Below are 13,112 nucleotides of genomic sequence, written 5' to 3'. Positions count from 1 at the left end.
GTATATTCTAAAATGTTAATAGGCACTAGCTATGACATTTAGCCATGGCCACTGATAACAGCTTGGAATGTTGCCCAATGTATATATGAAAACAGTGATGGGGCTACTAGGCATTGATTTTAACCTTGCATGTTGGTATTTTTGAACAGTAAGCGACCACTAGCTATGTTCTTTGGTAGTGGCCAGTGACCCCAGCCTTTGTTATGGCCAAGTCCACGGTCCAAATTCTTATTAAGGTAATCAAAGTTTTCATGAGATAAATTATAAAGAATATTATGGGTAATTCCATTTTTATGTAATCAGTTAAATTCAATGTAATTAGTGTTGTCACCAGTGATGTGATTTGTAATGTCATCAGTGTTCTCCAGCATGGGGTCTGGCATGGATTCACATGCTCATGAATATTCCCCGTCGTCAGGCTGGGAATCCTCGGTAAAGAAAAAACCAGTATCAGTTTCGTTTCTGATCTGTCTTTCGTAGTAATAACCAATCACTGGTCTCTGCGTCATACTGACCACAGCCAATGACTGCCCTCTACCTAAGCACCGCCTCTGGCAGCCATCTTCAGATTTTTACCGCACGTTCATGTGTTGGGATCCTCGTGCTATTGCTCTCGAGCGTTAGTGCTTTTTTCGCGCTTTTTCACAAAAAAAAACTTCGATTCTTTCGGTCAAAAGAGCCTCAAGCTCCACCGATCCTACATCCGATCAACGGGGACCCGTGTCGGATTCATCTGTGCCCCTCAAGGGTGAAGATTTCGTCGAGCTACGCTTCGGAGGACTCCAGAAGCTTCTCAGGCCCGGTCTCGGAGATGGCCCAGGAGAAGGGAAGCTCGACGCCCGGAAAGCTGTTCAGGGTCTGCCCTGGATGCCAGCTGCAGAACGTCTTCAAGGAGGACGAACACTCTTTCTGCCTTTACTGCCTTCATGAGGACAAGACGCACGTGGAGAAGGACTGTGCGTTTTGCGGCAACATGTCGGAACGGACCATGAAGGACCGCCATCAACGTCTCGCCAACTGGCTGGAGGGTAAGAGCCCGTCTGGCGAGAAGAAGAAGAAATCCGAGCGGTCTTCTAAGACCTTTGAGGGCGCCCCGGCGACGGGGGCCCAACATAAGGCCAAGCACCGCGAGTCCGCTGGCACCGGGAGCGCCGAACGGTCGGGCTCTACGGGCGCCAGGCAGGGCGCACCCTCCCCGGCACCATCAACCACGAGCCAACGCTCTGGGTCGGGTAAGAGGAAGGCCGAGCACCCGGCGAGGCTCCTGGAGAGGCCCCGGTCGAGCTCTAAGGCAGAGGAGGAGCGTGGCAGTGCCCCCTCCCTCAAGGATAAGGCGGTGAGCGCACCTAAGGTGGTGAAGGCCTTGATCCATCCGACCAAGCCCTCTATCGAAACGGTCGCGGCGGCCCTGGCTCAGCCTGTGGTGGCTACACCAGTGGTGGCGACCTCAGGGCCCAGAATCTCCCTGCCTCCGCGGAGGGAGTCTTCCTTTGTGCCCATCGATAGGACCCCCGTGAAACCCTCCGTGGGGAAGAAGAAGGGGGGGCAGGGCGTCGTCGTAGATTTGGCCTCAACCTCAGAAGAGGAGCTGATCGAGGTCTTAAGCCACGGCCTAGGCGTGGAAGAAGGCCAGCCCGTCGGAATGGACCCCGACGCAGGTGACGACGACGACATCGTCGAGGATACCGACGGGGCCCCTGCTCGCCCGTCGGATTCCCCTCTGCCAGCGCCGCAAGACAACTCGGCGGCCATTTTGTTGGCCATACAGTCCTTATGCTCCGAGATAAGGACGAGGCTACCGTTACCGACGGAGGAACCTCTCCCGTCGGGGGATCCAGAACCGGGACCTTCTGGTGTTCCCCCTACCAAGAAAAGAAGGATCCATCCACCACCTCCTTTTCAACCGTCGCGCCCCGTCCAGCCCTCCTCCCCGTCCACCCGAGGGGATGATACGGGGACTGACACGGCAGCGACGGGTACGGACGACGAGGCATACGACGAGGATTTTCCGTCGTCGCCTCCCACCAGGGCTTCTCCGCCCGACGAGATCGGATCTTTCCACTCCATGATCTCCAGGGCTTCCGAGCTTTTCCAACTCTGCCCTGAGGAGAAGAAAAAGGAAGGCTTCCTTTATCAGCGGCGCGAGGCCAAGAGGAAGACGGTCCTCGCAGTGCCTCTGTTGGACGACATTTGGGATGAGGGCCTTTTCCCTCCTCAAGAACCCTTCCACGACGCCAGCTAGAAGAGACTGGTACGAGAAAAAGTACCGGGTCCCGGACACGGCCCCCCTATGCCTCCGGGCGCAGCCTACCCCGGACTCCGTCGTCTCCGCGGCAGCCAGGAAGAAAGCGGGGGGGGGGTGCGGCCTCCACATCAACTTCCCCGCCGGACGGCGAGGGAAAGAAATTGGATGCTATGGGACGTAGAGTCATCTCGTCGGCAGCGACGACGATTAAAGCGGCCAACGCCTTGGCTATCGTGGCCCGCTACGACAGGGAGCTCTGGTACAAGATAGCTCCCCTGCTGGATTTTCTGCCGGACGACAAGAGGGCGGAGGCCCTTGAGATCCTGCAGGAAGGTGAGGTGGCGTCGGACCACGCCATCACCGTGGCGACGGACATCACCGACACTGGGTTCCGCCAGCTGGGCAACGGCGTTTGCCTTCGACGTCGTGGATGGCTCAAAGCTACAGACTTTCGGCAGGACGTCCAGACCAGAGTCCTGGACATGCCCTTCGACGGGAACAACCTGTTTGGGAAGACAGTGGACGATTCCCTTCAGGCCATCAAGGCGGATACTGAGACGGCCAGGGCCCTTGGAGTCCTGCAGCAACGACGAACGCCCTTTCGGAGCGGCGGAGGCAAGGGCGCCTCCAAAGGTTCCGGCGGCGGTTTCGCTTCCTACCGTCAAGCGGCCCGCTCGTCGTCGCAAGAGGCCTACAGAGGACGAGGCAAGTCTAGCGGACCCCGCCGTCGTCGCCAAGGAGGTCAAGGCGGCAAGGCCGCGTCCAAGCAGGATTGAACCGGCCGTGGGGTCGGGCCCCCACCGAAGCACCCCGGTGGGAGGCCGGCTGGCGGGCTTCGTCAGCGTGTGGGAGTCCATCTCCACCGACCGTTGGGTGCTGGACGCCCTGGCCCGGGGCCACGCGCTCGAGTTTCAAAGAAGGTGCCCGCGCGTCCCCCCCGTGGCCAGGAAAGAACTTCACGTCCCTCAACTTCTCCTGGAGGTAAAGGCGATGCTCAGAAAGGGCGCCATCAAACTCGTCCCAAAGAGGCTTCGGGGCTCCGGAGTCTACTCGCGATACTTCCTCGTGAAGAAGAAGACGGGAGGATGGCGCCCCATCCTAGACCTGCGACGTCTGAACAAGTTCATCAAGGCGCAGAAGTTCCGGATGGTCACCCTCCAGCACGTCCTGGGTCAGCTGGAGGAAGGAGACTTCCTATCGTCGTTGGATTTGGAGGATGCCTACTTCCACATTCCCATCCTAAAGGGGCACCGAAAATTCCTCAGATTCGTGGTCCAAGGGCGTCATTACCAGTTCAAAGCCCTTCCCTTCGGACTACGGTCGGCACCCAGGGTATTCACCAAGTGCCTCGCACCGGTGGCGGCGCAGCTGCGCCGCGAGGGGTTTCACGTCTACCCCTACCTGGACGACTGGCTCATCCGCGCCAAGACGAGGGAGCTCGCCGTGGTCCACACGGCAAGGACCGTCCAACTCCTCACGGACCTGGGATTCTCCGTGAACTACGCCAAATCCCACCTGGTGCCCGCGCAAGTCGCACTGTTTCTGGGAGCGAGGCTCGACACAGTGTCCCTTCTGGCCTCCCCGTCGGAGGAGAGGACCAGGACCATCTTGGGCAAGGTGCAACGGATGTTGGTGGCCGACGCGGCCAAGGTGAGGTCCATCAAGTCCCTCCTCGGGATGATGTCTTCCTGCATCTACCTCATTCCCATGTGCAGGCTCCGGATGCGCCCGTTGCAAGAATTCCTGGATGCGCGCTGGATCCAGACGACGGGCAGCTTCGAGGAAAGGATCAAGCTCGACGAGAGTTTCCGACGAGCGATACGGTGGTGGGGCACCCGCGCGCATCTGACGGCGGGCATGGACTTCCAGACCCCAGCCCACCAGGAGACTGTGACCACGGATGCCTCCCTGGAAGGGTGGGGAGCGCACACCGAAAATCTGCACGCAAGGGGACTCTGGCTCCCGACGGAGAAGTCCCTGCATATCAACGTCCTGGAGCTCCGTGCAGTGTTTTGGGCCCTCAGGTCCTTCCTTCCGTCCCTCAAGGGCAAGGTGGTGAGGATCTTCACCGACAACACCACCACCATGTTTTACATCAGGAAACAGGGCGGAACCAGGTCCCCAGCGCTGTCCAAGGAGGCGCAGGACCTGTGGCATTGGGCCGTCGCCCAAGGGATTTTTCTGGTGCCGTTTCATCTGGCAGGGATAAAAAACACCATTGCCGACTCACTCAGCAGGGAGCTGCGCTCGTGCCACGAGTGGGAACTACGGCAGGATCTGGTGGATCGCCTCTTCCGACGGTGGGGCACACCCCAGATCGACCTGTTCGCGACGGCGACGAACACCAAGTGCCGGAGGTTCGCCAGCAGGTTTCCCCAGACGAGGAGCATGGGCGATGCTTTCTCGTTCCCCTGGGAGGGCCTGTTCCTCTACGCGTTCCCTCCCTTGCCTCTGCTAATCCGGCTCGTCAACCAGCTCAAGAGGTCACGGTGCAGGATGATCCTCGTCGCACCTGCGTGGCCGAGGCAGATATGGTTCCTGGACCTTCTGGACTTGTCAGCGTCCCCGCCGATCAAGCTGCCGGCGGACGCGGATCTACTCTCCAGGGAAGGAGGCGCCATCCTCCACCACGACCCGAAGTCGCTGAACTTGCAGGCCTGGCTCCTGCAGCGCTAGAGTTTGGAGGATACGACATACCGGCCGATTGCAGAGAGGTTCTTGCAAAGGCCAGGGCGTCCTCGACTCTTAAATGCTACGGACACAAATGGAAGAGGTTCTCTGTCTGGTGCCACGCACAGAAGATTAACCCTCTACGGATTACGGCTCCCCAAGTACTGCCGTACCTGCTGACGCTGGCCAAAGCTGGTCTGGCACACGCGTCCATCAAGATTCATCTTGCTGCGATCTCCCGATACACCAGAACCACGGGGCGGAGGTCCTTGTGGTCTCATCGTCTGGTGAAAGAGTTCATGAAGGGACTGTTCAGATCGTTCCCGCCGGTGAAGGCTCCGGCCCCGGCGTGGGAGCTCAACGTGGTGCTGACCAAGCTCATGGGACCTCCGTTCGAGCCTCTGCACTCGGCCCCGTTGAAGTTTCTATCGTGGAAAACAGCTTTTCTTGTGGCCATCACCTCCGCACGACGAGTGGGAGAGATCCAGGCCCTTTCCTGCAAGGCCCCGTACTTGACTTTCCACGACACGAGGGTAGTGCTCAGGACGCACCCCTCCTTCATGCCCAAGGTGCCGTCGGACTTCCATCTCAACGAACCCTTGGTGTTGCCTGTGTTCTTCCCGTCGCCTTCGTCGCCGGCTGAGAGGACTTTGCACTCGCTGGATGTGGCTAGAGCGCTGAAGTTCTACGTAGACCGCACGAAGTGTTTTCGGAAGACGTCACAACTCTTTGTGAACTTTGGACCTGTCAATCAGGGGAAGGCTCTCGAAGGCTTCCATTTCCAGATGGCTCTCCGGCTGTATCATGTACTGTCATCGGTTGGCAAACCGACCGCTGCCTGGCCGTCCGAGAGCCCATTCCACCAGAGCGATCGCAGCTACCACGGCGTTCCTATCTGGTGTGCCCCTGCTGGACATATGCAGGGCTGCTACGTGGAGGTCGACGCACACCTTCACGAAATTCTACTGCGTCGACCGGGATTCCAGGGAGGAGTCCAGGGTCGGCCAAGCAGTGCTGCGCAACCTGTTTGCCTGAGGTGAGCCTGGTGAGGAGGTAAGATGCTTAATGTTGTGTTTATGTGATGCTTAATGTTGAGCCTTTGCCACCTCCCGTGGTTGTGCATGTGTGTACTGCTATGTATTCTTTATTCATGAGCATGTGAATCCATGCCAGACCCCATGCTGGAGAAGGAACAAGTTACTTACCTGTAACTGTTGTTCTCCAGCATGGGTCTGGCATGGATTCACATGCGAACCCTCCCGCCTACCCCTCTGCGGCTCTTCACTTGGTCATACTGCCACTTCACGTGCTTCCAAATCTGAAGATGGCTGCCAGAGGCGGTGCTTAGGTAGAGGGCAGTCATTGGCTGTGGTCAGTATGACGCAGAGACCAGTGATTGGTTATTACTACGAAAGACAGATCAGAAACGAAACTGATACTGTTTTTTTCTTTACCGAGGATTCCCAGCCTGACGACGGGGAATATTCATGAGCATGTGAATCCATGCCAGACCCATGCTGGAGAACAACAGTTACAGGTAAGTAACTTGTTCCTTCTCATATAACATGTAATTAGTGATGTGATCTGTGATGTCATCATTGTGGTCATACGCTGCGCAACAGGGGGCGCGAAGTTAAGGTGGCTTTAGCTGAATTTCAGGGGTTGTGTTGCATTAAGTTCTCACCTTAACATCGCTGCAACTAAAGATTTTTCCTTGAAAAAAAATATATATTATATAATGTAGAGAGAAAACTTGGACGGACTGCACTCCAAAGGCCAGAGAGGCTTGAAAAATTACAATAAAACGTGATATGACACAGCAATATGTTATTTAAAAATGCTAAATCTGCACAGTCCAACAGGAAAGAAAACCAGAGGTGCTTGTTCACACAAATTGTCTAACATTGCATTTTCTTCCCGTACCAGAGCAGTAAAGTTTTCTCCTTTCTAAACCCCAACTTATTTTTAATGACCCTTTTTGGCCAGTTGGCAGCACTGCACATGTTTTCTCTTTTGTTTGGAGTGCTTGATGATTGGGAGATGCTGCCACACTAAGTATACATCAAAATATGCCTTTCCTCTGACCTGAAAGTTTTAAGATGAACAGCTGAGCTTTTTCCATGCAAGCAAGTAAACCATTTCCTGACCTTGTCCACAAAAGAACCTTTCCACCCCCATTTCTTTTCTGCACTTTCTCTTTATTGCAGATAACACTCTGCATTTTATTGTAAAAATACATTTGGGTGTCGTTTGTGTACTCAAACAGTTGTAGGAATGACAAAGTGTATTTATTTTGTAGATTTTGATGATCCAACATATTTGCAAAAAGTGTTTAATGCTTTGCAGTTGTTCCATTAACCTGCTAGCTTTTCAATATATTTGAGTCATAAAACATCTTTATTTTTGTTCACAGTCTCGATCGCGGCAGGAAGATCCAGAGCAGCTTCGGTTGAAACAGAAAGCCAAGGAGGTACAAGCAGCTTTTTCAGTCCCACGCACTCCACCCATCCTGTTGTAAAAGTTGCTTGGTGAGCTGTTTGGCCTCAGAATATTGACTTTTCTGCTTTGTCTTGAACCCACAGATGCAGCAGCAGGAATTAGCACAGATGAGACAGAGGGATGCCAATTTAACAGCGTTAGCAGCCATCGGCCCCAGGAAGAAACGGAAAGTGGATTCTCCGGGGCCGGGAACTGGGACAGAGGTAATCTGTCCTATACTTATTTTCAGCTGTTAAGTGTTTCTAACGTAGCTATGCACAGTGGTGCTACAACCCAGTTTAACCAGTACTGGTGCTAGCAGACAGTTGTTGAGCTCATATTCACTGGCTTTTCCCCCCCTCACCGTGGATTGTAAGGCACGCTGTAAATCGGAGTGCTTTAATTTTGAGTGGGAAATTATTCTTAAAGTACTTAAAGGTCTACATAAAGGTTATTATGGTGGTGACACGTCTGGAAATGTGCTAGAAATGGTGATAGCACTACGTGTCACTTTTTACCATATTACTAGACTTTTTATTGCTAGACGATTCACGCATTTTTTAAATGTGAAAAATGTATTCTTATGGAAGTCCTTTCTTTGTTTTTTAAAAGGTTTGACGGGAGTATCCATTTTGCTTGATTTACCTTCCAATAGGATAGCCTTTTCTCAAACATTTCCAGTCACTTCAATACCCTCAGTCTTTAAGTTGACATTTAATCAATCTCTAAGAATAAGGTGTAGCATAAAGTGATAACATTAAACATCTTTACACCCGTCCATAACTTAATCGTTCAACGTGCCTAATCTGTTTTAAGCAAAACAAAATATTTTCATGGTTTAAGTTGGTCATGACGAATACAGATCTGGTCTACATATTCAATGATGGTATTAGAACTATTTAAAAAAATAAAGTATAGGAACTTCTTCATTTATATACATATGTAAGGTGATGGGAACATCATTTGACAATTTTGTTACGCCAACAAATTTGGTTCTATTGTATAATTTTAAAAGGTCATTAATGGCACCTTAATTGGCACTTTTTTACAAAAACTAAAGATAACATTTTACAATTTGCTCAATTACCAGGCATCCATATCTAAGTCAATTTTTAAAATTGATTTTAGCATGATTTATTGACACTCTTAAGGTAGCTCAAATTGTCAAACACTTTTGCTTAAATGCAATGCTTTGTATTGCAGTGGGGAAGCTAAGAAATATGACAATTCTTTCTTTGGTGGGAAAAGCTATTTTCCAGGACCCACGTGTTTCACCAAAGAGTTTGGTGTTATAAAGAGCCACATGAACGCATTCCAATCTGGTTTTCTGCAGGTGATTTTGTCATCCAGAATTAAGAGCTCTGTTTTTGAGGTATCCAGGTTTGTCCAGTTGTCAACATCCCTGTAAGCAGTGTCTGATCAGGGCCTCTACTGGCTCGATGTTTGTCTCTAACCTTTGCATTATTCAAGTATCATCCACTTGTGTCATTGTTATGTTGGAAAAAGGACTGAGTTAGAAGTAAACATTGTAGTAGAAACTAAGGCGCCTGCTACAAAATTTCTTACCAAGCACATTTTTACAGAAGCTATATAAATCCATCTCTGTCAGCATCTTTCTAACCCTAACCACAATGGGGCCATTGTAAGGTGCTAAGATGGATTTCCAAAATCGTCCAGAAGGGAAGATGCAGGGGTGGGCAATTTTGGTAGGCCACCCTATTACGGTGAAAAGGGAAAGACAGGAAACTGAGGGGTCAGTCAAACCCAATCGAACTAAGGTGGCAGAGCTGCAAGGTGTAGTCTCAGAAAGAGTGTGTGAATGGTCTAGGACTAAGAGTCCACACAGAGCAAAACCAGTAATTCATTAGACAGGTAAGTAGATGACGCGTTTAGTTAAATATTGTCACATAAAACCCTTATAAAACACATTTCTGAGGATTGTTGAATCTGCTTAGCTCACATGCTATGCATAGACCGACATCTAGTGGAAGGTGCAGAGTACTACAGTTGTTGTTTTCGAAACTCAAAGCAACGTCGACTGTACCCATGGTCCTTCACGCGTCGTGTTTTTTTTTTTCTGCCATTATGATGGACGCTTAATTGCAGAGTTCATTTCGGCTAATGCCATTTACTATTGAAAAATTATGATTAGTTACTCTTTCTGTCCTTTCTCCATGCCGAATTAGACTACTTCATTGATGCAGTGGAGAGGACGACCGTTGAAAGAAACCCCAGACTAGACTGACCCTTTCGGCCTTGAAAGGCCGCTCCTGGCCTAGGCCCCACAGTAGGGAGAGTGGGGTGTGGACATTGTAGAATGCATTTTCCCCTTCATCCTCTCCTTTCTCGCCTGGCTGCCTTTTCACATAAACATGGAGAACACTCCATTTAAGTTTTGCCCCACGTGTAATATAAAATTCCCCTGGTTAGACCAGCACTGGGTGTGCAATTTGTGTCTAGCACGGGATCACGGCGTGGGGCATTGACGAGCCTGCAAGCTCTTCAAGCCAAAAACATGTTGAGACTGAAGAACAAAACGCGGGGCCCAGCCCATCATGCCATGCAGGCGAGTCCTCCATGGACGTGGAGGGAGCCTCCAGTGATGGCAGCGTCACAGTCTTTACGGACAGCGAAGGCGATGGGGAACCGTCAGGTTCCCAAGTGCGAGCCCCGACCCCAAAAGACGGGCCGGCGGCTCTGTTACGGGGACAACAACTGGTGGCGGAAGCACTCTCACGACCCCCAGCACTTAACACACAGCCTGGGGCTAGATATCGTCAACCAAACACCCACACACGGCGTCAAGGGGGAGGTTCACAGAATCCCTGTCCTCGGAGCGCTCAAGGTCCCGATAGCCTCACGACAGGCCCCGTAAGTCAAGACAAGCCAGATGCTGTGCCCAAAACATCGACCGAATGCCAGAAGACGAGGCTTCGGCCCGTCCCACCATCGAAAGTAGACACCCCAAAAGTCTGTAAGCTCTAAAAGCTCTAATTTATCCCACTTAGTAAAGAAGCATGTCCCTGAGAGCCTGCTTAAGTCTAAACATTCAAAGAAACACTCCTCCAAGAGCCCCAATCATGAGAAGTCTGACATGGACAAGTCCACACACTGCTCCTATTTTGATTTCAGTCGAACCAGTCCAGAGTGATCTGTATGATGTTCACACACACACACACTGATGACACCAAAACATTTCACAAGACTGATCATCATCATTATTATGATGAAGAGGAAGAGTAGGTGTATAACCTAGCCTCACCAATTCAACTGGACACGCCTGTGGTTGATTCGCCAGTTGACAATCGGCCACTCCATAAAGATATGCTTATAAAGGCAGCTGAACACTTTGGAATCCAAACCCAAGAGACTCAGTTCGATGAAGACTTTGTAGAAGATATATTGGGGGACAAAAAAGCTGCCACCCAATTCATTCCTATTCTGCAATGTGTCCAAAGAAGGATTCAACCTTATTTGGAAACACCAAACCATACCCGGGCAGTCAACCCACGGGTTGAAAAACATTTCCGTCCAGCGCCATCTGACCCACTTTACATCCGGGGCCAGATTTGCTTGTGTTTACCACGACTCGTAAAAGGGCCGGAACACAGTTGGCCTCATCAGAGGCACGCCCGATAAGGAGACAAAAAACTCTACACTATGGGGAGAAAGGTAGCCACTTTCCAGACAAGGATCGCCAATAACTCGACACTGCTGGCAAGCTACAACTTCCACAAATGGGACGAGATGATTACACTGATAGCTTCTGCTCCCGAACCTCTGAAGTCACAACTGGCCCTGGTAACAGCAGATGGCAAGGCAACATCCAGCTGCATCCTGAAAAGCAACCTAGATGCTGCAGACAATGCGGGCAGGATTATTGCCGAACGGACCATCATCAAGCGCCACACTTGGCTACGCCAGTCTGGCTTCAAACTTGAAAACCAAGCTACACTCCTTAATATATCAATGGAACCCAACGTCTTATTCGGGAAAGCCGTAGAAGACAAATTTAAGTCCTCCAAGGAGGAATATGATACCCTAAAGTCTCTAGGCCATCTGATGAACAAACCACCAGGCCAGAGAGGCGGAAGCAATTTTCATCAGTTTTGTGGCCAAAACGCTGAGAGGCTCAGGTTATGGACAAGGGCAGGGCTCTTCCTGGGGTAACAACCATGGTCAAGCCTTGCAGGGATTCCAGAGAGGCCAGCACCAATCTTGTGGCTGGGGGAGGTCTTCCACATACAGAGGTGGAGGTACACCTCCTAAACAATGACAAGTACTCTCCCATGCCTCTCCAGTAGGAAGTCGTATTTCACACTTCACCCATCAACACAGACAAGTGGGTGCTATCAACCCTGGTGGGAGGTTGTGTGGCGCTCATCCAAAAAGCATCGCCCACTACAAAGGAATTCAACGAAGGAAGAACAACTCATCCTTCTCGAGGAGGTCGTCGTGCTGCTACTCAAGGACGCCATAGAGGTCGAACCAGCGAACGAGGTAAACAAGGGTATTTATTCAACCTACTTCCTCGTGCTAAAGAAAGATCTATCTTTGCACCCAGTGTTAGACTTTCAAGATAGCAGACCAGCACTACCAATTCAAGGTGCTGCCCTTCGGAATAGCGTCTGCTCCAAGTGTGTTCACCAAGGTACTGGCGATGGTGGCTGCGCAGGAAGGCAATCCCAGTGTACCCCCTACCTGGACGACTGGCTGATCACAGGGGAATCACCCCATCTTTGCAAACAAAACACACAAAGTACCATAAACCTTCTCTTCCAATTGGGCTTCTCAATAAACAAGAAAAAGTCGAGGCTTGTGCCACACACAACAAAATGGTTCCTAGGAGCTGTCTTAAACGCAGAAGCAGGGTTAGTCTTTCCATCCGTGTAAAGGGTTGAGAACCTGCTACGGCGAATACCTCTATCAAGCCGGTCGCAAGATAAACGTACGCAAAGCAATGCGTTTACTAGGCATGATGGTGTCGTGCATATACCTGGTCCCACACGCACGTCTGCGCAATCGTCCCATGCAAGAGTGGTTGACGAAACAATGGTCTCAGGCAAGCGATCAGTGGGACGATCTAGTGGTCATTACGCCAACACTAGTTCAAAATCTACACTGGTGGACAAAGGAAAACCTGTTAAAGGGAAAACCCTTCCACGACACGGCAGTGCAAGCGATTGTTACAACAGAGGCATCACTCTCTGGGTGGGGATCACATTACTTTGACCACATAGCACATGGTCTGTGGACTCGCATCACATCGCAGGACCACATCAACCTGCTGAAAATCCTAGCAGTATTCAAAGTGCTTCAAGCATTTGAAGCGCAGCTGACGAACCAGTCGGTTCAAATCCTAACAGACAGCACCACGGCAATGTTCTATATCAACAAGCAGGGGGGGCACGCACTCTCCAAATCTGTCCAAGCTGGCACAGAAAGTATGAAGATGGGCACTCAGACAAGGGATCTTCCTATCCTCCCAACATGTTCCAGGAGTACTCAACACTCTTGCAGACTCTCTGAGCAGAGATCCCATACCAGTAGAACATGAGTGGCAACTAGACTCGAGTGTCGTAGACCACATCTTCTCACAGTGGTGTTACCCCGTGCTAGACTTGTTCGATACAAGAGAAAACGAGCAATGCCCACACTTCGCGTCCATGTTCCCCCAACCAGACTCGAAGGGGAACACCCTGTGAATGAGCTGGTCTGG

At 51.3% G+C, this 13,112-nt stretch overlaps 1 protein-coding gene across 2 annotated transcripts in view; it reads left to right on the top strand.

Annotated features, from left to right (window-relative positions):
* TAF4 (TATA-box binding protein associated factor 4) overlaps positions 1-13,112 on the top strand; it is an 809,251-nt gene that overhangs the window by 778,482 nt on the left and 17,657 nt on the right. For both annotated transcript variants that reach the window (XM_069650711.1, XM_069650712.1), the window contains exons 14-15: positions 7,329-7,385; positions 7,498-7,617. In XM_069650711.1, the coding sequence (XP_069506812.1) occupies positions 7,329-7,385; positions 7,498-7,617 (177 nt within the window). The remainder of the gene's footprint in view (positions 1-7,328; positions 7,386-7,497; positions 7,618-13,112) is intronic.

This window comes from Ambystoma mexicanum, chromosome 3p (assembly GCF_040938575.1).
Source record: "Ambystoma mexicanum isolate Mex_15411 chromosome 3p, UKY_AmexF1_1, whole genome shotgun sequence".
Lineage (NCBI taxonomy): Eukaryota > Metazoa > Chordata > Amphibia > Caudata > Ambystomatidae > Ambystoma > Ambystoma mexicanum.
Note: the sequence above shows the minus strand (reverse complement) of the source record. Positions and strands in the feature narration are given on the sequence as shown.